At 50.7% G+C, this 23,596-nt stretch overlaps 1 protein-coding gene across 9 annotated transcripts in view; it reads right to left on the bottom strand.

Moving 5' to 3' along the window:
• Positions 1 to 2,774: 2,774 nt before the first annotated feature.
• MARCHF10 (membrane associated ring-CH-type finger 10) overlaps positions 2,775 to 23,596 on the bottom strand; it is a 120,200-nt gene continuing 99,378 nt past the window's right edge. For 5 of the 9 annotated variants that reach the window (XM_033184066.1, XM_033184068.1, XM_033184069.1 and 2 more), the window contains 2 exons: positions 13,390 to 13,503; positions 3,089 to 3,238 (listed from right to left, as the gene is read on the bottom strand). In XM_033184066.1, coding sequence (XP_033039957.1) covers positions 3,089 to 3,238; positions 13,390 to 13,503 — 264 coding nt within the window. Of the gene's footprint in view, positions 3,239 to 6,998; positions 7,042 to 13,389; positions 13,504 to 23,596 lie in introns of all 9 variants that reach the window. The other 4 variants (XM_033184073.1, XM_033184072.1, XM_033184074.1 and 1 more) reach the window with 2 other exon arrangements.

Here is a 23,596-nt window from a genome sequence, read left to right as displayed (position 1 = left end):
AGCCATGAAAAGCTCCATATGGCAGGCAGACTCCTGCCAGGAAATCAAATTGATAGTGTGGGTAGTCACCAGCCCCGCAACGTCTACCCCACCCTGGACCTCATGGAAAGCATTCCTGGTTGGGTTAAACCCCTGAAACAGTTTTTTGTAGAGAGAGTACAGTTTTGGCCAGGCGCCACGGTTCACGCCTGTAATCCCAGCACTTTGGGAGGCCAAGGTGGGCGGATCATGAGGTCAGGAGATCGAGACCATCCTGGCCAACATGGTGAAACCCCGTCTCTACTAAAAACACAAAAATTAGCTGGGCGTGGTGGCACATGCCTGTAATCCCAGCTACTCGGGAGGCTGAGGCATGAGAATCGCTTGAACCCAGGAGACAGAGGTTGCAGTGAGCCGAGACCATGCCACTGCACTCCAGCCTGGCGACAGAGTGAGACTCCATCTAAAAAAAAAAAAAAAAAAGAGTACAGTTTTCAAAAACCTAATGATTTTCTGATGTAAACCTGTGATAGTCTTCTCAGCTGCCTCAAACACTGTCACATCCTACTGTGGATTTGAGCTGTCAGGATGTTTACACGGCCACCTCAAATTCCATTTTTTGTAAAATAATTATAAAACTTATTTTTAGATGTGCACCGTCCCTTCTTATACATTCCTCAGTACTGGATCCTGGACAAATCTTTAGTCAACCTTAAAGTTCAATTCAAATGGCTCATTTTCTCATAGAGCTTGAGGCTATGTTTGTTGAATGGAGGAACTTGAGGTTTTAGGAATTTTATTTAGATCATGGAGATATTTTCAACTCGAATGGCTCTTAAGTTTGATCTTGGGTCTAGGCTGCCTGGTTGAACCTACTACTGGTTTTCTTTTTCTTTTTCTTTTTGAGACAGAGTTTTGCTGTGTTGCCCAGGTTGGACTGCAATGGCGCAATCTTGGCACACTGCAACCTCTGCCTCCTGCGTTCAAGCAATTCTCCTGCCTCAGCCTCCCAAGTAGCTGGGTGTACAGGCATGTGCCACCATGCCTCGCTAATTTTTTTTTTGCATTTAGTAGAGTTGGGTTTTCGCCATGTTGGTCAGGCTGGTCTCGAACTCCTGACCTCAGGTGATCCACCTGCCTCTGCCTCCCAGTGCTGGGATTACAGGCGTGAGCCGCTGTGCCCGGCGAACCTACTGGTTTTCAAGAGTTGCATCACTTTAACTGGAACATATCGGAAGAGTAGGACCAGATTTTAAGGTGATTCAAGCCTAGCCTTCTGATTCCTTAATTAAAGGAATTCCTTAATTAAAACCCTACTGATTCCTTAATTCAGCTCAGGGCACCCCTTTGCAGCAAAATCTCACCCTTTGAGACTCCCAGGAGAGGGTGGGTCAGGGAAGCAGGGGCCTTTCCTGGTCTGAGAAGTCTTAAAGGCAGGGGGGAGAAGTGCCACCTCCTCGTCATTTCATCTTTCTCTCTCGTCCTCCTCTCTCAGCCCTTTTTCTGTCCCTCCCTCCATTTTTAATCTATAGAGGCAATGAGCTTTAGCAAATTTATCCAGTTGTGTAAACGTTGCCGCAAAGCAGCTTTATAACATCTCCCTCACCCCCAAAAGTCTCCTGGACCCTATTTGCAGTCAATCCCTGCCCCTTCCCCAGCCCCCGGCAACTACCGATCTGCTTGCTGTCTCTCCAGTTTTGCCTTTTCTAGAAATTGTATAAATCATATACTATGTAGTCTTTGCTGTCTGGCTTCTCTCACTGAGCATAACATTTTTGCATGTACCATAGTTTGTCCCCTCCCTCTTTTATGATTATGATTATAATTATGATTATTTCAGACCGGGTCTTGTAGCCCTGTCTACAAGGCTGCAGTGCAGTGGTGTGATCATGGCTCCCTGCAACCTTGACCTCCTAGGCTCATGTGATCTTCCTATCTCAGCCTCCTGAGTAGCTGGGCCCATGAGGGCGTGCCACTACACATGGCTAATTTTTCTATTTTTTCTGTGGAGACAGGGTCTTGCTATGACCCAGGCTTATCTCAAATTTCTGGGCTCAAGTGGTTTGCCTGCCTTGGTCTCCCAAAGTGCTGAGATTACAGACAAGAGCCACCATACCTGGCCTATTTATTTATTTATTTATTTATTTTTCATATGGAGTCTTGCTTTGTTGCCCAGGCTGGAGTGCAGTGGTGTGATCTCAGCTCACTGCAACCTCTACCTCCCAAGTAGCTGGGACTACAGGTGTCCACCACCACGCCCAGCTAATTTTTTTTTGGTATTTTTAGTAGAGACGGGGTTTTGCCATGTTGGCCAGGCTGGTCTCCAAGTCCTGACCTCAAGTGATCCATCCTTCTCAGCTTCGCAAAATGCTGGGATTACAAGTGTGAGCCACCACGTCCAGCCCTTTTATTATTTTTTGGCTTAACTTTGTTTCTCCCTCTCTCTCTCTCTCACACACACACACACGTACTCAAATACACTCATGCACACATAATTTTCTCACTAACCCTCTGACCTTTCACCCCAAGTCCTGACTTTGTCTTTGGGTCCTAAGATGCAATTAGGAAAAAAAGTGTGGAGTCCACACCCCAACTGCGTCCTAAGTGGGTACTACAGGGGCAGCCACCATCCAGCCTGCCCCAGCCCATGGGGGCCCAGGATGTAGCATCCCCAGTGATGGCGGGAGCGAGGGAGAAGTGGAGGTGAGGTGCGGACTGTGAGAAATGCTTCCCTCTTCCTCCAACTTGAGACCCTCGGCCTCTGACCAAGGCAAGTGAAATAAGCATGAACAAAATTGGGACAATAAAGTCAGTTTACTGAATGAATACATGGCTTGAGTCCACTCAGGGTGGAGTGAGGCCTGGCAGGCGCCCTCAGCAGTGGGACCCCAGGCCACTGGACCTGGCAGGGCTTCCGGGTCCTGTTGGGCTTCTGGGCTAAGAGGGCAGCAGCAGGCCAGCCTGCCAGGGGCTCCACAGTCCCAGGCTGCTTGACCTGTGCTGTCTGGGACTAGACTAGTCGCTGTGGCTGCCCATAGATGCTCAAGGCAGACCCCAAAAGAGAGTGGCACAAGGTGAAAATGCTAACTGTGAACACTTGGTTTCAGTTTCAGTAAAGAAGAGGAGGAAGGGAGGCACTTGGGGACGCAGAAAGAAGGGCTGGCGGGAGAGGGCTCCGCCGAGCTCCATGGTTGGCTTCCTTGCTAGACGACCCGGCTTTGAGAAACGCCGCCTTCATTTCCATCTCCCAACTCCGAATCTGGAAGGCAAGAAGATGTTTCAGGCCAGAGGGCCGCAGCAGACTGTGGGGTCTGTCACAGGGGGCATGGCACTGCCGCTCTGTCTTCTCCCACCCCAGCCCTGAGGACCAGCCACCCACATGGCCACAGTGCCTGGAACAGTGTGGGGAACAGAGACCTGCAGTCTGGGGCCGGGGAATCTGCAGACTGCCCCATTGGGGTTTCAGCCACACCAGCTTCCCCCAAAGACAGCATCTTGGTCATCTCCACATGCCGACATAGCCTGGTGCAGCACTTGTTTTCAGGCTGAATAGCTGCGGGACCATTGCTTCCTCTCAGGGTAAGACCCCACTTGAATCCCTGCTTCCTAATTTGGCAGGGAAGGGGGAACTGACTCAGGTGTTTCAGGAGTCTTCCAGAAATCAGTGGCTGGAGGCAGAGGGACGCGTGATAGGAGGGAGAAGGGAGGGACAGCAAGAGGCACTGGGTGGCAGTACAACCCAAGTAGAGGAGGTGGAGTTGGTGTGTGTGGGGGGGTCTCCTTTATTCTTGGGGGAAACTCTTGTTCTCAATATGTTTCTTTCCCCCTTGGCTTGAGTGAATGATCCCTGACAATTTAGAAACAGTTTAGGCTGGGCGCGGTGGCTCACGCCTGTAATCCCAGTGCTTTGGAAGGCCGAGGCGAGTTAATCACCTGAGGTCAGAAGTTCGAGACCAGCCTGGCCAACATAGCAAAACGCCGACAACGTAAAATACAAAAAATTAGCCAGGGGTGGTGGCGGGTGTCTGTAATCTCAGCTGCTTAGGAGGCTGAGGTAGGAGAATCGCTTGAACTTGGGAGGCAGAGGTTGCAGAGAGCCGAGATCGTGCCACTGCACTCTAGCCTGGGTGACAGAGCGAGACTCCATCTTAGAAAGAAAAATAAAAAAAGAAGAAGATAAAAGAAAAGAAAGAAAGTTTCTGCCTGTTGTGGAAGAAACTGTTGCAAGGAGCAGGAGCAACTGACATGCCCCCAATCCTACCTGGACCCTCTCACCCTTTCAGTTCAAACCAAGGAAGCCCCAGCCTCTGAGCTGCCCCCATCCCCTCATCCATCCTGTGCTTTCTCTAAAAGCCAACAGCCTTGACTGGGTGTTTGGTGAGGCGCTCTGGCCCAGCCTTTGGCCAAGGGCACTCCATGACCGCCCCTGTTCCTGCCCCAGTCCTCATCTGTTTGCATATCTGCATATTGGCCCCTCCCTCCACCCCTTGTTTTGGTGACACTGGGAAGTTATTTGTGCTACTGGGAAGCAGCTGTCCTGGTGCTGGCTCCTGCGCACACGCAGGGACTCTCCCCAGCTGCCCTAACTTCGGTTTCAGTTGTGGCATTTGTGTGAGGCTTTGGTTTTCACGTGCAGGGGAGGGGACCTGGTCAGCAGGCTGGCATGGGCACCACAGAGCCACAAAGAGGCTGGCACCTCTCTGTGCTACCTGGTGTGCCCTGATGTTTTGCCTTTTCCTCCTGTGTACCTGAACCGAGCTAGGGCAGCAGGTCACAGCTGTGACTCAGCTCTGGCAACCCATATTAACAAAGTGCTGCCAACCAGGCGAGTCATGCTAGGATGCCAGGGGACCAAGGGAGTGTGGCCTACGGGGGAGGCTGGATGCCTGTGGCTCTGCCACTGGCTACCCTGGCTCTTGTCTTGAGAATGGCTCTGGCGGGAAGCCAGGCCAGGGCTGCGACTGGTCAGCACCCCAGGATCATCCCTCGGTGCTGGGTTCTCCTTGGCCTTGGTTGTGCCCACCCATGTCTGGGGCGTGAGAAGAGCTGCGGGCAGCTGGAGCGGGCCTGGGCTTCCAGGGGAGAGCTGGCTGTCTCCCCTGGGGCCGAGAGCGGCAGGGGAGGGGTGGTGATGGGGTGGATCCTCGAGCGGGTCCCAGCTCCCGGAGGAAGGATGGCAAATGAGTGGGGGTCGCTCCCTCTGTGGGACCATTTGCCTCGGAGCAGCACGGAAGCGCGGCAGGTTCCCTGTCTCCCGTGGAGACTCTTGTTGGAGCACCACCCTAGGGATGCTCTTCTGCTCTCCGGAGACGTCGGTCTTCCCTGCGGCCTGGGCTCGGAGGCCCGGGTGCCCCAAGCCCAGGTTCCACGGTGTGAGGGGAAAGGCTCGGTCCTGCTCGGCGCGGCCCGCCCTGGGCACTAGGGGTCGCCCCTGCCCAGCGGAAGCCACGTGGACGTGCCCGGCCGGCGCAGGTTTCCCCGGACCGGGAAGAGCGAGGCGTCTCCGGCGCGGGGCTGGGGAGGGGGCGCCTGGGCGCGGCGCCGGGACTCTGCCCTGTCCTCCCGGCCGCGGCTGGACGGAGCGCGGGGCCGCAGCGACCAGGCCGGGCTCCCCGTCGCACCGCTTCCGGAGCGGGAGGCCCTCGCCGAGGCAGACTCTGGGACGCGCGGGGCGGGCGGCAACGGGGAGCCGCGGGGCCGAGGCGCAGGGCGTTTTCCCCGGAGGTGCTGCGTGCGCCCGCGACACAAAGGTCTTTTAAAAACCTCGCAGCGCCTTTCCCGGCTGCGGAGGCGGGAGCAGCAGCTGCGCCCGCCCGGGGGACAAGGCCGGGGTCGGGGGCGGCAGCGCGAGGGGGCGCTGGGATCGGCCGGACCCCGCGGTGGCGCTCGGGCTGGGACTCCCGGGCTCCTTTTGTGAGCGGAAGGCAGGGCCTTCCCCGGGTCTCTGAAAATGGTCAGTTCGGCCTCGCAGGGCTGCGTGCCCGGAATAATAAATTGGCTTCTCTAGGGTCGTAATCCGGGCCCCACCCCGAGCCGCTCTGAGCTGGTTCGCGCCTTCCAGGCAGGACTATTGGGGGTTCTCAAAAGCACCCCGTGGTCGGCTGTGTGCTGACCACCGGGGTCGGGTTTGAACACGATTCCAGGGCCCCACCCCATCGCCAGAAGCGGAATCTCGGGGCGGGTCCAGGAATCCGAGTTTTTGGTGAGTTCCCGGGTGATTCTGATGGCAGAGCCCATGTGGGAGCCACTGTTCTAACGGCTTTTGGGACAGGCAGCTGTGAAATTTTCCCCCAGAAGAATCTCTGGGGACCCAATTGTCATACACCCGTCGATTCACTGCGGTGTTGATTCTGCCTCCTGATGAAGTTCTTCCCGAGTCTGACTTCGAGCCCGCCTGCTTTATTAAGCACGTTTTTCTCCAGTCGGTTTTTTTTTTTTTTGTAATGGAAAAAGGAACAGGGAGAAGACTTTTCTCGAACCTGTTTGCAGAGAGCCGTCTTGCCTGCTTTGAGGGCCCTTTCTCGGGAGACCTGTTTGCTTTGTTCAGCCTCTGAATTCAGCAGACCCAAAATCCACCAAGGCCACTAGCTTGTGAGTGAATGTGGTCCCTTCAGGTAAGGGCCAGACAGCCCCTGCCAGGGCTTGGGGAGGGTTTTCCTAGAGGAATCCTGGCAGTAAAAAAACCAACCCCCAAACTCTCGAAGTGCTGGACGCTGGCGAATCCCAGCAAGGAAAAGGAACAAATCTTATCTCATGCCGGAAGATAACCTCTTCCCTTTGTTGGCGCTTTTCCTTGCGTTCAGGATGAATTAAAATTCTTATCTGCTCTGCATCCAGTGAACTTGGCCTCGCCTTCCTGATTGTTTGCTGCGGCTGACTTTCCCAAGCTTTGGGGGGTTATTTTTGCCTCTGGGTGGTGGTCATTCCTTCCTTCCATGGCATTAAGTTCAACACAGTCACAGAAAAAGAGAAATTTAGCAAACACCCTCAAAATGGCAGGACTGGGCCCCAAAACCTACTTTCATTTTCCTCTGTTCTGGGTTGTGGGTAATTTCTTGACAACTACAAGAAAGAAGACAACGAGAAATGAATTGTTACTCCAATGCAATTGTGAACAGACTCACAATTGTTATTCAATTGTTATTCCAATGCAATTGTATAACCTCCTAGTTGCAGGAACGTTCTAGGAATCCCTTACACCACCTTAAAGGGGCAGGAAAACGGGCAGAGGTGCTGAGGGCTGGGTGAGTGCTAAGCATTGGCAGGGCTCAGCCTCATCCTAAGGAGAGCTGCAGCCATAACCTGGGTCACCTTTGTTGTCTCGGGCTTCTAAATTTGGCAGCGAGAACAGACTCGCTTCCTTTGAGCAATTGATCTGAATAGCAGAATCCCATTCTGATGGTCCGAGTCACATTTACAGGCTGTGGGGGTGAAGGCCGTGCTAATTGGCCACTTGCCTCACCACTGGCTTTGAAACAATCACTTGTATTCTCTTCCCGGCAGGAAGCAGCAGACCCATCAAGGCCCTGGGCTGGCTCTTTGTTCTGACTTTATGGCATTTTATGCCACAATAAGAAACACTGTGTACTCCGTGGGAGCCCATTGTGCCAGGCTACAAGGATGTGGGCCCTGGTGCAGAGGGCCTGGTGCTCTTCCCCAGGAAGAAGAGGGGCTTTGTGACAGGCTGGGGGACAAAACAAGGGGTGCTGGACACTGTTACTGGGGCAACTGCCTGGCCAGTGTGGAGGCAGCTTTAGTCCCTGGGACAGTTTCTGTGCCCAAGGAGAGGGAGGGCAGGGGAAGGATGGAATTTCCTCTAGAGTAGCAGGTCCTGGTTACCTGGTAAATTATGCATCAGGACTGGGCTAGCCATTGCCTCCGTTTTCTCTGGGCTCCCGAGACAACCTCCACCTGCCTCTAGATTCTGTGCCAGCTGAGCGTATCTATCTCACCAACTCTTGTTCCACCAGGAAACTGCATCTTGGTGAGTGGGAAGTTTTTGTAACTGTGGACCAAACCTGGGCTTCCCATGTTTTGGGTTGATCTGGTCCTTAGAAGAGCTTTTGGTTTTGTAGAAATGATATGCATGGGGGCGGGGGTAGTCACAGTCTATCCAGTCTCACACGTGAATGAACCAACGGGGATTTGAGAATGGCTTCTAGATCCTACCTGCCTTCCAGCCAGCCCCTGGGCTCCCTTCCCCTGCACCTAGCCTGAAGTTTTTCACTATTGACGGCACACCTGGGACAGAAGACAGAGGAGGGTCCTCGCTGCAGGAGATCGCTGTAATAATCAGATAGAGACAAAACCTGGGCTGGGAGGAAGCCAGGACACGGGGGTTGGGGGACTAAGCCCTGACAAATGGAGTGCTCCGTGTTGGGGCTGAAAGGGAAGGAGGAGAGGGAAGGCAAGGCCCTTTAGCTTCACCTCGAAGGTGGGGTCAGGTGAGGCTGGTGGGTCCTGTCTTCTCTGGAGATGCTCGCTGACAAGCACCTGAAGGGAGGAAAGGCCAGCTTCCTGCCGACCACTTGCAGAGCCGAGCATTCAGTGCTTCTGCCAGCCTGTCCCTCACCCCACACCCACCCGTCCTTCCCATGTCCGGTGCTCCCCACGCGGGGCCCCTTATTACCCCGTGCCATTGCAGCAGCCTCCCAGCGGTTTTCTTTCCCCTCCAGTGTGGCTGCCCAAGTTCTCCCCGCAAAACCCACATCTCCTGGCCTGCCAATCCCAGGCTGGAAACTGTTCCATGGCCTCCAGAGCCACTCAAACCCTTCCCGCTCCCTGCCTGCACCTTAGGCTCTTTCTCTGCCCTTCCTGGCCACACACCTCCCTGACTTTCCCCAAACATGCAGGTCTTTCCATGTCTCTGTGCGTTTCCATTTCCCTCTGCATGGAATACTCCCATCACACCTATCCTTGCCCATCTGCCAAACCCTTCAGGATTCTGGGTCAACATCATCTCCACAGTGGATCCACTGATGACAGCAGTAATGGAAGCAGGTTTGTCACCAGTCTCCCAAAGAAGTGGGAACACTGATTGCAAAGGGCACGATCTGATTGGATGAAAAGCGAGGCCTCAGAAGCCCTGGCACATGTCCCCGAAGAGCTGGGCTGGAAGTCTGTCCTACAGGAGGGGTGGTGGGGGGTGAGAATGGCAGTACCCCATTTCATCCGACTGCTCTGTGTTCCCCACATCTGACCCAACCTTCCGTTACAACACAGGCACATTTGTGGATACTCTTGGTTACATGTGTGTTCTGTCCTTAGACTCTGAGTCTCTTCTAGGAAAGGAGTGTCTTAATCATCTTTGTATTCCCAGAATCCAGTTTAGAGGCTAGTACATAGTAGGTTTGCAGAAAATCTTTGAATAGCGGCCGAGGTGGGAGGATTTCTTGAGACCAGGAATTCAAGACCAGCCTGGGTAAGCAAGACCCCATCTCTACAAAAAATAAAAAATTAGCCAGGCGTAGTGGTGGACGCATCGCAGCTACTCAGGAGGCTGAGGTGGGAGGATCACTTGAGCCCAGGCATTCAAGCTGCAATGAGCTGTCATCCCGCCAGTGCACTCCAGCCTGGGCAACAGAGTGAGACCCTGTCTCAAAAAGAGAAAGAAAATCTTTGAGTAAATAATATATGTTGAACTTGGAAGTATTCCTTTACCAAGAATATTGTTCTCTCTGCAAATTTTGTACCATCAGTTTCTCCAAAACATAACTCAGGACTCGCCTCCTGGAAAAAGTAGGTTGTGATTCAGTAGTTGACTGTGCATCAGAACGTTACTGAGCACCTATTAGGTACTAGGCATTTTCTAGGCACTGGAGGCCTGTGAGATACAAAAGAGATAAAGGTTCCCATGCCCAAGTTGTTAATGAGTGCCCCCAGCCCATGCGGGCCACTTCCTTATCTGGCAGAATCACTTGGGACGTCTGTAAACACTCAGTGCTCCCGGCATCCGTAGTGCCAGGGACATGGTCAGCAGTCAGATGTGACTCACTGTGTGCCCAGCATTATGAGAGACAGGCATAGAAAGCCTGGCTTTGCATTCAAATAGCTCACAACTTCACTGAGACCAGTTGTTTATAGGATTGCAGGAAATCCCAGGGAGCCCCAGCCAGGGAAGAGCTTATGTTGTCAATTTCACAGCCTCTAAGAATTCACTGGGTCCACTAGTTCTCTTGCACAGGTGCTACTTTCCAGTTATTTCCTGGTTTTATAATACGTGTCTCCTTTTTCAACTCCTTCACACGCTCTTTACGGAAAGGGATATCATGGCATCGTGTCTAGTGTCTAGCAGCTTGTTTCCCTGTTCCTCATCTCAGCACCTGGTACAGGGCAGTGCATGAATGGATGAGAAATGATCACCACCATTAAGAGGCATTTGTCAGCTAGGCACGGTGGCTCACACCTGTAATCCCAGCATTTTGGAAGGCCAAGGTGGGTGGATCACCTGAGGTCAGGAGTTCCAGACCAGCCTGACCAACATGGCGAAACCCTGCCTCTACTGAAAATACACAAATTAGCCGGGCATGGTGGCGCACACTGATAATCCCAGCTACTCAGGAGGCTGAGGCAGAAGAATCACTGGAACCCCGGAGGTGGACGTTGCAGTGAGCTGAGATTGTGCCACTGCATTATAGCCTGGGCGACAGAGCAAGGCTGTGTCTCAAAAAAAAAAAAAAAAAACAAAACAAAAAGACAGGAATCCGTCACTAGGTCTCTTAATGAGACACAACCAAGAAACACAGTGTGAGTGAGTTCAACAGTTCTGGTAGATAAAGGAGAGGGAAGGACTTTTCTCCTTAGTGCCTCTTTTTTGCTAAATGTTACTATCAGATTCTGAATGTTTTCTACAAGAAATGACTGAGATGCAAATCAAGAAGTGTGAATTTAACAAGAGCCAGTTTGTTTCCTACTTTCAATTGGGTGCCCTTTTTTTGTTTTTTTGTTTTTTTTAAAACAGGGTCTCTCTCTGTCACCCAGGCTGGAGTGCGGTGGCACAATCATGGCTCACTGCAGTGTCAACCTCCCTGCAGCATCAACGGCACCTCGCCTGGGTGCCTCTTAACTGGTTATCTGTACCTGTTATTGCTTGATAGCCTAAGTGTGTGAGATCAATTTCAGGGTTTCTCCAATTCAATGTGAGCTTGTGGTGAGAGAAGAGTGTCCCTGGTCCCTCCTGCTGCTTTTTGCTCTGGTTCCCAGCTTGCTCCTGGTACAACTTCTTCCTAGTCCAGGACAGATTTACTGGAAGTTTCTTTAGAGGCAGTGCTTTAGGGCTTTGGTCTTCATCCGTTGGGTTGTACTGTTTGTCGTTTGTCATGTTTGCTTTGCAGGCCTGGTAGCTAATGCTGCTTGCATTGGCTCTCTGCTCTTAGGGCCATCTGTAACCTGTATCAACCCCGGATGCTTTGAAGTTCAATGTGCAATAAAAAGTTCATTAAAAAGATGTGGAATCATGAAAATAAGGTTACAGAAATGTTAACAAAGGATCATTTCCTGCTTCTAGTACTTTTCTTTTTTAAAAAATATATTTCTCTGAGAAATTTATGTCACCATTAAAACCATGGAATAGTTTAGGAAGGACAGGCCTGGGTCAAAATGAGGGTGAGATTCTTGAGGAGATGTCTTGGCAGAGCTCCAGCCTGTTTTCTTAATTGAGAGCTCAGGGTCTAAGGAGAGAATGTAAGCCAGAAAAAAAAAAATCTAGGTTTCTCATGACTAACGGTTTTTATTTATTTTTTTTTTGAGACAGTCTCATTCTGTCACCCAGGCTGGAGTGCAGTGGCACAATCTCAGCTCACTGCAACCTCTGTCTTCTGGGTTCAAGCGATTCTCCTGCCTCAGCCTCCCGAATAGCTGGGATTACAGGCGTGTGCCACCACACACAGCTATTTTTTTTGTAATTTTAGTAGAGACAGGGTTTCACCATGTTGGCCAGGTTGGTCTCAAATTCCTGACCTCAAGTGATGCGCCCAGCTCGACCTCCCAAATTGCTGGGATTACAGGCGTGAGCCACCATGCCCAGCCCTAGCATTTTAAATAGGGATGGCTCTAAATGGATGGAAACAGTCCATGGTCATACAGAGTCTGCAGCCATGTAAGGAATTACATGTAGAATGACATATGGCAGGTGTCTCTTGTCCATGTGAAGTGACTGGGGAGAAAGTGAGAGAGAGAGGAAGAGAGGAGAGAAGAAAATAAAAAGAAGGAAAGGTGTACAGGATGGGGTGGCAGTGTCATTAAAACTACGTTGTGGCACTATCAGTGGCTTGTCTATTGCCACACTGGCTCACTTTCCAGTCATGACCTTCTGACACGAGCAGAGGTCCAGAGCCAAGCCTCAAGGTCCAGAGCTAAGCCAGAGGCCAAGAGCCAAGGCTCAAGGGGTATCCTGGGATCCAAAACACTGCCAGCAGACCAGCCCCTGGCATGACCTTAGGGGTAAGGGTGGTAACCTGTCCTCACAGTGCCCCTGCCTGGCCAGGCACAGAGAGGCATTTGACAAGGCAGGAAGTCCCTTGAGGCTCAAGGTGCTGATTTGACAATGACCAAGTGTACTAAGACACTGCAGAGGTGGACCCGTCCAACTCCCTCATTTGGGTTGACTTTGTTAAGGCCAGGCTCCAGTTAGGAGGAGGACTAGGCTTCTCCCTGCATACCATGGGGTCTCCTAGAGAGCCCCAGTTCTGCTGAAGAAAAGGCAACCACAGATGATCACTCCTGGTAAATAGATCATCTTCTCTAATGACAAATGGTGCCACCATCATCATCTTTATTTCTTGGCAGCCTGTCTCTTTCAACAGGTACATACGCTGGCATAATATGTCCTGGGGGCACAGGCAGTCTCTTGTGGGGAAGATTCCTCTTTTTCTTTTTTCTTTTCTTTTTTTAATATATATATTTTCATTTTTGTAGAGATGGGGTCTCGCTGTGTTGCCCAGGCTGGTCTCAAATTCCTGGCCTCAAGTGATCCTCCTAGTTCGGCCTCGCAAAGCACTGGGATTATAGGCATGAGCCATCACACCCAGCCAGGTCCCTCTTTTTCACAGGTCCTCCATGTTCAGGCATTGGGGGTGCCCACACATAATACACAACCAGCCCCTGCATCCTTGCTGTCCTCTATTTTTGGGGGGCAAATATCCCTAGAGGCTCACTCACTTATATGACCATTGATGACCATTTAATTACTACTTGTGTTCAATAATAAGCAATTATGTGATCATCGCTTACTTTTCAGCCAGAGGGTCACCGTGTATACATTTAGCAGCTGCTAAATCTTAGTCCTAACAATGACAGTCCCATATCCTCCCAAGTGACTGTGAGGACCTCAACAGCTTGCACATCTAATAAACAGCACTGCAGGGTTTTCAGGGCTGCCACCGGGCAGCTCTGGGTCACAGCCAGACTTACCCTCTCTCTTTCCACCTGGTTGTGATTGAGCCTCATGAGTTCTGCAAACCTCTGCTCATAGAGGTGAAGCAGCAGCACCAGGTACAAGCCTGAATTCATCAGGTCGTTTTGTGCCTACAAATGGAAAAGAAAGCTCTTCAGTTCATCTGTAAAATAGTCATCGTCTAAATTGTGGGGTGCAGGGTAACAAGGCTAAGAGGTGACAAGAACTGGGACCAGAGCCCAAGCTCCAAGGCAAGTCCTGCTCTTGGGGACCAGAAGACAGAGCAGGAGGAGATCCAGGGTAGAGGCCAGGGCAGTCACTCCCCTGGGATTTTTTACTATCTAGTGGAGGATGCTTTGAGAAAGTTCCATTTTCCAGGCTTGATACCATTCCACATTTATTGAGCAGTTACGTATGCAAAGCCTTGAGCTGGATGTTCTGGGGAACACAGGGCAACAAGCCTCAGAACTCCCTGCTGGGACGCCATCACCTGGTGTGGGGGAGGGAACTTCATCCGGAAACGGCTCCAGCACAAGCTGGATGTGCTACAACAGAGATGCACCAGGCTGTGTCTGTAACGTTCTCAGCAGTCACAGATGTCCCCCTGTGGAAGGCTTCCCGAGGAGCCTTGTTTGCCCCTGTCATTCCTTTGCTCCCCAGTCCCTAAGCATTCGTCTTGATCTTGCATACCACCTTTTGCACTTAACGTTTCCGCTTTTTCTTGAGGAGTGGGCTGTGTTTCGTTTCTCTCGCTCATGCTCAGAACAGGCGCTACACAGGGAGGATGTGATGGTCTGGCTGGCTTCTCTGTCCTCAGCACTTCGGCTTTGCTGCAAAATAGGCTGTGCTCACTCTAGACCTTTCACAGACCTTCCACAAATCAGCAGTGTGAGTAACAACTACTCCTATCCCTCTACAGGGGAAGGAGGGGAAGGCCCTTTCAGTCCCCATCTTTCCCCTGAGTGGGGGTCTTGGGATGGGCCAGGCGGTGCTCACAAAGCCACCCAGCCCCCGGGGACTGGAGTCCCCAGCAGAGGGCATGGCCCCTTCTGTCACCCTTGGGAAAGGTTGCAACTGTGACTCTATCGGTCCAGGATAACGAAGCGTGGGCATGAATGACACAGTGAGCACTCAGTGTCTTGGCTGCCTTCTTCCTGCAGCAGCGCGGGTGCCACATCTCCCCGTTCTCATTAGATCCAGCGCAGCTCAGGAGGTCGGCACAGAACCCACCTCTCCCAGGACCAAGCAGCTGCCAGAAAAGGCACAGAAGTTGAGGAAGGATTGATGCGCTCTTCCTTCTGAATCGGGGCCAACTCTGGATCTTGGTGACAGCTGGCCCTGAGGTCACCACTGCAGGCCTCTCCACCATTCTACAGATCCATCTTCGAAGGCCCCAATCCTCTGTCCTTAGCGGTTAGCCTCCTATTTTTAGCCTTTGGTCGTGCTTTTTTGTGCTCTGCTGACCTTGGCCTAGGGCGAGCAGAGAACAAGTTGCTTGTTTTCACTTTTTCTATTTTATTTATTTTATTTTTGAGACGGAGTCTTGCTCTGTTGCCCAGGCTGGAGTGCAATGGCACGATTTCCGCTCACTGTAACCTCCACCTCCCAGGTTCAAGCAATTCTCCTGCCTCAGCCTCCCGAGTAGCTGGGATTACAGGTGTGCACCACCACGCCCAGCTAATTTTTGTATTTTTTAGTAGAGATGTGGTTTCATCATGTTGGCCAGGCTGGTCTCGAACTCCTGACCGCAGGTGATCCACCTGCCTTGGCCTCCCAAAGTGCTGGGATTACAGGCATGAGCCACCCTGCCCAGCCACTTTTTCTGTTTTAATTGCCTCCTCCTGCCCTCCCCATGAGTCTGTGCCTGCCTCCAACTATCTCGTCAACCACCTCTTCTGAGAATCCTTTCTCACCTGGCTTTTAGCTCCTCCTCACCAACCAAGCCTTGGCCCTTGTTTGTTTTCCTCAGCCCCGGCTTCCTCCTGCAAAACTGCCAGTGGTTCTCTCACCAGTGCTCTTTGCCAGCCAGCTTTTATGCTCAAGACACTCGGATGCATAATGGCAAATCAATCAGCTAGAAAATGGCTTGGAACTATCAGGTTTGTCAAAGCATTCAGGGAAATCATTTACTTTTTATGACTCAATAAGGCCCAGAGGCATGCAGATGGGAAAATATCCACTAATGTTTTCTGCAGATAATTTGAAAAGTCACTTCTAGCGGATTGTGTCTCTTCTCTGGTCTGTGGGAGGGAACCTGTCACACGGCGCCATCAATCTCACCGGCTCGGTTCCTTTATGTGCGCCCTTTGCAGAGCTGGTGATGCTCGACAAAGGGGCTCAGCCCACCAGTCAGAGCAGGCGTGTGATAGTCAACTCCGAATCAGCCTTTATACTCCTGAGCTACAAGTGGGAGGCATTTGTTAACTCAAAGAGTTCCACCGCACTTGGCCGGCCAGGGCCAAATGAACGAGGTTTTGGAGCAGTGCTTACTGGAGTTACAGCCGATCCACTCCTTCCTTGTCCCAATCACATCACACTTTGACTCCCACATGGAGTTCCCTTTGTGTGCCAGACTGAAGGGAATGGGGGTGGCATTAATAGGAGGGGACGGGGACATTAAAAAGGAGAAGGCATGTGAAACGGCGCACAAGTGCTCCGGAGATCTCAGCCCACCTGCCAGTTGTTTTCTCCATTTTGCTGATATTCATTTAGGCCAAGAGACTTGCTACTGGTGGAAATTCTCAATATATTCCACTTAAAGAAGTTGACAGCCTGGCTGAACGTTCTATCAAGTCTTCAGATATGTTCAACAGTGCTCCCAGGTATAAAGGTGATTAGGTGACTGCGTGTGTCTGAGGACATCTGTCCTTGGCTGAGATGGAGCCAGGCCAGGCCTGTGCTTCAGAGCAATGACAGCCTGAGGCCCACTGAGACTCTCCTGTGTGGCAGAGCAAGGATGGCAGGGGTGCGTTCCAATGCACAGTGAGCAAGGGCCCCTGGAGTGCGCCTTACTTGGAAAGTGCTTCCGGCTGAGGTGGGCAGTGTAGGGCCACTGGACACTGACTTTAGGCAGAGTTTTAACTGTGCAGGGCCAAAGTGACTCAACTTCTAATGGAGGAGAAGTAACCTCTGTTCTGCCTGTTTCCCCAAAGCGTGGTAGTAAAGTGAGCTAATATATGCGATCTCACAAAAAAATACAGCCTACAAGAGGCAAGATTTAAAGACAGGATTCCAGGTAAATTGGGCGTAAGATCTGTGAGAGCAAGGCCTGCATCTGTCTTGTTTGCTCCTGACTTCTAGTGCCTGGCCCAGTGCCTGGTATACTGTGCATGCTCTATAAATATATGCACAGATGAAGTAATGAGAAAAAAATGCAAAATTGTGATGGATCAGACAGTGACCCATTCAGTCACAACGTTTGAATCTAGTGGTTCCAGCTTTAACATGCATCAGAAATACTGAGCAGCCCTTTTCAAACACAGTTGCTAGACAGTCCCCTCCCCTCCCCTCCCTTCCCCTCCTCTCCCCTCCCCCTTCTCCTCTTTTTTTGAGACAGGGTCTCACTCTGTCACCCAGGCTGGAGTGCAATGGTGTTATCTGGGCTCACTGCAACCTCCGCCTCCCAGGTTTAAGGATTCTCCTGCCTCAGCCTCCCGAGTAGCTGGGATTACAGGTGTGTGCCACCACACCCAGCTAATTTTTGTATTTTTAGTAGAGATGGGGTTTCACCATGTTGGCCACGCTGGTCTCGAACTCCTGACCCCAAGTGATCTACCAGCCTCGGCCTTTCAAAGTGTTGGGATTACAGGCGTGAGCCACTGTGCCTGGCTTCACTGCTCCTCCTTTCCTCCCTGCAGTTCTGCTTCAGTTGGACTGGAGTGGAGCCCAAGAATGTGTCCTTCTAACAAGTTCCCAGGTGATGCTAATGCTACTGGTTTGGGGACCACCCATTTTTGAGAACCACTGTTCTAAACTAAGGGTGAGCACTTGGTAGCTGCTAAGCTGAATCTGGCCTGTGGATGTGCTCTGATTGGATGGAAGGAAGCAAGAAGGAAGGTAGAAAAGAAGAGTATGACCATCTTTAGTTGGGGAGAGCGCTTTTCATTTTCCCACAAATGCCAGCATGCCCAATGGCAGGATACCTAGAAGATTACCATCGTTTGTTGTCTGCCTGGGCTCTATGGTATTTGAGTGTGTAACCTGTGACCTAAACTTTCCTTAAACCTGTTTTCTCCTCATCCATTTTGGAGGCTGGAATGTTATTTGGATCGCTGCATGCTGCTATCCAGGAGTTCTGCCCTCCACCCCAAATCTGAGCGCCCAACTAGAATCCAATATGAGTCCTGCTTCCAGGCAACAGCCAACGCTCACAGGAGCAAATATAGGCTGGCCTCACACACGGCACTACCGAAAGAGGCAGGGGAAAGGAGGGCTGTACTGCCTCAGGCCCTGACAGACCTGAGATGAAACCGCCAGGTCCCTGGGGCCCCACAGCTCCTCTTGTCTAATGATCCCCTCTGTAGATGCTTGTAGGAGTTCCTAATCTAGCCGCTTGAGGCCTGGTAGCAGGCCTTGACCTTGGGGCCCATACTGGAGCCCTGTTAGCGCCTGTGAGTGGCATCTGCCCTGCTCCCACCAGAAGTACAGAACTAAGGTAGGAAAAAGTGCTCCGATGGGGCCCCCTTCACACCCTCAGAGGCCACCGACAGTGCTGACCGGGCAACTAAAGGACACGCTCTGATCTGTGCTCAGGTCCCAGGTGAGGCGTCCATCCCAGATGTCACAGACTTCACTCCAAGGCCTGGTGGACAGAAGGCCCGGTGGATAGAAGGCCCGCTCCTCTCTTTCCTTCCGCTTTTAAACATCTCTTCTTCAGAAGGGTCTTCTCTGGTTCAGAGAGCAAGTCGGAGCCCCACAGCTGTTCCCCCGGCGGCCTGCACCGTCCTCGTTTTGACCTCCACCCACAGGGATTGCTCACTCCAGTCTTTGCTGCTGGTTGTACCCGCTCCAGGTCTTGGGCACCGGCAGCATTTCCAGCACAGTAGCTCACAGGCAGCAGGTGTTAATAAGTATTTGAAAAGTTAGTTAAACTGGCTGGGTGTGGTGGCTCACACCTATAATCCCAGCACTTTGGGAGGGAGGCCAAGGTGGGAAGATCATTTAAGCCTAAGATTTTGAGACCAGCCTGGGCAACAAAGTGAGACAGACCCCATCTCTCAAAGAAAAAAAAAAAGCAGGGTGTGGTGGCACACACCTGTGGACCCAGCTACTTAGGAGGCTGAGGCAGGAGGATCCCTTGAACCCAGGAGGGACCCTGGCCCCGTCCCAGAGCTGGGGTTAGACCTGGGTTGGACCTGGGTATCACCATTTTAATAGAAAAAATGACCTGCAGCTAAATGTTAGAAGTTGTCATTTTGGGTGGTAAATTATAAGAAATTTTTGTATGGTTTTTGTAATTAAACAAAAGCAAAAACAAAACAATTTTCTAAGTGGGAAAATATATAAGAAAAACAGTCCGTTCACTAGTCAGTTAGTTTGAGGTCAAGTGAGAACCAGGCTGAGCTGAAGCCAGTTCTCGGTTTCTTTTGGTTTGGCCCTTTTCTTGGTACATGTCTAGACTTGTACATGTAGAAAGTGGTGCCCCTTCTCCGGAAGGGAACCCATTTGCCAAGAACAAGCTGTGGGGGGTGGCCAGGAGGCCCTGGTGAGCCAGGTTTGGGAGCAAGGGGGAGGGACCAGGCACACAAGGCACAGGTGTCCACGTCACCTCCAAGGCCAGACTGACGGCCCCCCGCAGCTGGGCTTGTCCCCTCAGTGGGCTCGCTGCGCCTCGGGGATGAGCTGAGGTTCAGTGATATTGTAGATATCTTTGTGTTCAACAACAGTTGCTTCAGTCTTTATCCATGGTGAGCTTCAGAATTCGCCCAAGTCAGTCCCCCTGGGGTCTGGGGTTTCGCCCAGGCTGTGAGCAGACAGGCACTATGAATTCCCAGCAGGTCATGGGGACAGTCGGGACTGCAGTGAGGTGTGAGCCCTCAGCTGCTGTCAGAGAGCAGCTGCCCGTGCTATGGCCCTGCTCTCCCCACAGGGCGGGCCTGGCAGCCTAGTTGCCACCTGGGATGATAATGCGGACATTTCCAAAAGGCTCTGATGGCCTGTGAAGTTCTCACTGAAACAAATTTAAAATCATTCCTGCTTCCACGTGGAGCAATGACTGTGCTGGATGCTTTCTGTTTCCCCTGTGGATCCGTGCCCCTCCTGCTCTGTGGCCCAGGGGTCAGCCCCAGGGCTTTCCCCAGCTGGGCTCCCTTGCCCTCTGGCATCCCACTGGGTTTGGCACATGGGAGGCCCCGGCAGGAGACCCGAGGGCGGAGGAGGGAGAAGCTGGGTGTCTCTTCCCCAGTCCCTCTCTGCTGGGTGTGGTGTGACAGTGGTTGCTGTCTTCTGCTGAAGGCCACAGGCTGCTGGTGGCTGTCCCTTAGCTACAGCGCTCATGATCCTGGCCACACTGCTAGTCCCAGGACACCTCCTCGTTCCTTACTGCTTTCTTTTGCTGCCCACATTTCCCTCTTCCCTGCTGCCTTCCTCACTTGCCCCTTTTGAGTGTGCCACCGTCTCTTCCAACCAGATCCTGGCTGATACAATTACTGTTATAGTTCGTTCTAGAAGGTGCTTGTAGCCAGTTATCTCAACTCGGAGGGTGCGGTGGGGCCGAGGAGATGGATGTGACCCAGATGGGTCACCAATGACTGATGGACTCGAGGCCAGTCATTGGTGCACTTAGCTTTCTCCCCTGAGTGCCAAGTTAGTTGAGCGTCTCTACAGCTGTAATCTGACGATTCTCGTGCGTGGAGCCTTCTCTGCACACACTCTGTCTATGAGGTGATGTACTCAAGTCGTCCTACATCCAAACCTGTGAGGTGTGAGTTAACATCTCTCACCTTCTACAGATGAGAGAGCTGAGGTCCAGAGAGTTGCCATAGTTTCCTCAAGGTCATGAGGCCACTCTGGGGAAGAGAGTAGGGTTTAGATTGAGATCTTAATCAAAGCTGGTAGGCTTTTCAGGGGGACACGTGGCCTCAGACTACATGAGTGCACATATCTTAGTACAGATGGAAAAATGCGCTGCTGCTGGGTCAGTTCTATAAATACCATTGATAAAGGACATTAGATGGTGGCAGCAGCTTGGCAGAGGGAGAACCATGTGGAAAGGCTTGGGGCCAAAAGGGGTCTTTTCTAGACAAGGCATTGCCCCGGGCTGCATAGTGTTTGTGATGTCTGTAGATTGCTCTGATAGATAGTATTCTGGGCGACCCATCCTCATGTGAACAGGTCCTCCTCAGGAGATTCGGCAGGCTCCATTGCCCAAAATGATCTATTTCTTGAGATGAACCTGTCGGCGCCCTGGCTGGCACCTGACTTCAGGCACTGAGAGGTTCTGGTTTCTTTCAGTATTTCGCCTCCCACATGCTCAGCGTCCAGGAATGTGAGTCGCTCTGTTTATCGTCTCAGATCTTAGTGCCTGGTGGTTATGATGCAGTGATGTGAGACCTTCAGGCCTCAAAACACTATTTATTTCTCAAAAAGCCCTTCTCCTCTCCCCTTCCCTGCCCTCCCTTCTCTTCCTGTCTTCTTTTCTCTTTTTTCTTGTTCTTTCTCTAACCTCCTAATGCCTAACCTCTATAATGCTGCTGTGGCATTATGCCCTAACTTACTCATTGAACTCTTCAAGTATCCTTCATTCTTGTCAGTATTTTGTTCTTTGGTCTACACCCTTAAAAATTTAAAAAAGGAAACTGCAGAATTGCCCAGACTCACACAAATCATTTTGACTTAACTGTCAAAATGTCGGCCAAAAAAAGGTCTGGTCAATATTTATTGACTGCTTATAATGTGGAAATCACCTTCCAGATCAGCCCCATCCAACAGAATACACTCAGAGGTATAAACACACATCGCAGATGTAATTTTAAAATTTCTAGTAGCCACATTAAAGAAGTAAAAAGAAACTGGTGAAATTAATTTTAACAATATAATTTGTTAACCTAATATTTTCAAATGATCATTTCCGTATGTAATTTTTACATTCTTTGTGTGTTTTTTTTTTTGATATTTTACTTTTTTTGGCATTAAGTATTTGCCTGAGAAAATCTTTATTTCTCCTATGCTCTTGAAGGATAATTTTGCAGGGTACAGAAATCTAGGTTGTTCAGTTTTTTCTTTTAACACTTTAAATATTTTGTTTCTCTCTCTTCTTGCTTTCTGGGAAGTCAGATGTCATTCTTATCTTTATTCCTCTTTAGGGAAGGTGTTTTTCTCCTCTGGCCTCTTACAGGATTTTTTTCTTTATCTTTGATTTTTTTTTCCATTTTAAATATGATATGTCATGGTGATGGGGTTTTGCATTTATCTTGTTTGGTGTTCTCTGAGCTTCCTGGATTTGTGATTTGGTGTCTGACATTAATTTGGGGGAAATTCTCAATCATTGTTGCTTCAAATATTTCTCTGTTCCTTTCTCTCTTTATTCTCCTTCTGGGTATTCCCATGGTGTGTCTATTGCACCTTTTGGATAGTTGTCTCATAAGTTCTTGCATATCCTGCTGTGTTTTCTTTTCTTTTTTTCCCAATCTTTGTTCTGTTTTTCCATTTTGGGCAGTTTCTATTGGGATAGCCTTAAGCTCAAAGATTCTTTTTTTTTTTTTTTTGAGACAGAGTCTTGCTCTGTTGCCCAGGCTGGATTGCAGTGGCGCGATCTCGGCTCACTGCAAGCTCTGCCTCCCAGGTTCAAGCCATTCTCCTGCCTCAGTCTCCTGAGTAGCTGGGACTACAGGCGCCCACCACCACGCCCGGCTAATTTTTTCTATGTTTTAGTAGAGACGGGGGTTTCACCATGTTAGCCAGGATGGTCTCGATCTCCTGACCTCGTGATCCACCCATCTTGGCCTCCCAAAGTGCTGGGATTACAGGCATGAGCCACCACGCCCAGCCAAAGATTCTTTCCTCAGTTGTATCCAGTCTACTAATAAGCCCATCAAAGGCATTCTTCATTTGTTAGTGTTTTTCATGTCTATGATTTCTTTTTCTAAGAATTTCCATCCTTCTGTGTACACTGCCCATCTGTTCTTGAGTGCTGTCTACTTTACCTGTTACAGTTCTTAGCATATTAATCATAGTGTTTTACATTCCTGGGCTGGTAATTCCAACATCCCTGCCATATCTGAGTCTGGTTCTGGTGTTTGCTCTGTTTCTTCAAACTGTGCTTTTCACCTTTGAGTACGCCTTGTAATTTGTTCTTGGTAACCAGACGTGATTTACTGGGTAAAAGAAACTGCTATAAATGGGTTGTTAGCCGTGTGGTGGTGAGGTGTGGGGATAGGGGAAGTGTTCTAGAGTCCTTTGAGATTCTAGGTCCCAGTCTGAGTGAGCCTGTGCCTCTGGACTGTGAACTTCACAAGTGCCTCTCAGTTTCTCTATCCTCCCCCTCCCACCTTAGGTGGGACAAGATGGCTGGAGAGGGCTGCAGCTGAGTATTTCCCTTCTTCCAGTTAGGTATGGGGCTCTGATAAAACCTCCAAAGGTTAGGCTCTGGTTAAATAGTTTTTCCTGAGGGCAAACTTTGTTAGGAAGAACAGAAAGCTCTGGCTTATACCAAAATGGTTACTTTCCCCCTCCCCCTGCTGGAAGCATGAAGGAATTTTTCTCTGCTATTCACTGTAAGCACCCGGTTGCACTCCCGGATAGAAACCTCACCGAAGGGTGGGGATACCCCTATGACGGGGTTCCCCTGGAGTTTTTGACTCTCAGACTTGTCTGCACTGAGCCTCCAGCAGTTCATTAATTACAGCTTAAGGTTACTTGTCCAGCGCTGGTTTCCACAGAGCTTTCTGCTCAGGAGTCTCTGCTCCGGTAAGTTGTGATTCGTTTTTTTGTTTTGTTTTGTTTTTGTTTTTGTTTTTTTTGAGATGGAGTCTCACTCTGTCGCCCAGGCTGGAGTGCAATGGTGCGATCTCGACTCACTGCAACCTCCGCCTCCCAGGTTCAAGTGATTCTCAAGCCTCAGCCTCCTGAGTAGCTGGGATTACGGGCATGCGCCACCACGCCTAGCTAATTTTTGTGTTTTTAGTAGAGATGGGGTTTCGCTGTGTTGGCCAAGCTGGCCTCAAACTTCTGACCTCAAGTGATCCGCCCACCTTGACCTCCCAAAGTGCTGGGATTAGTGATTGT

This window comes from Trachypithecus francoisi, unplaced genomic scaffold (genome assembly GCF_009764315.1).
Source record: "Trachypithecus francoisi isolate TF-2019V2 unplaced genomic scaffold, Tfra_2.0 Lachesis_group20, whole genome shotgun sequence".
NCBI classification, from domain to species: domain Eukaryota; kingdom Metazoa; phylum Chordata; class Mammalia; order Primates; family Cercopithecidae; genus Trachypithecus; species Trachypithecus francoisi.
This window is presented reverse-complemented; position numbering and strand designations above follow the sequence as displayed.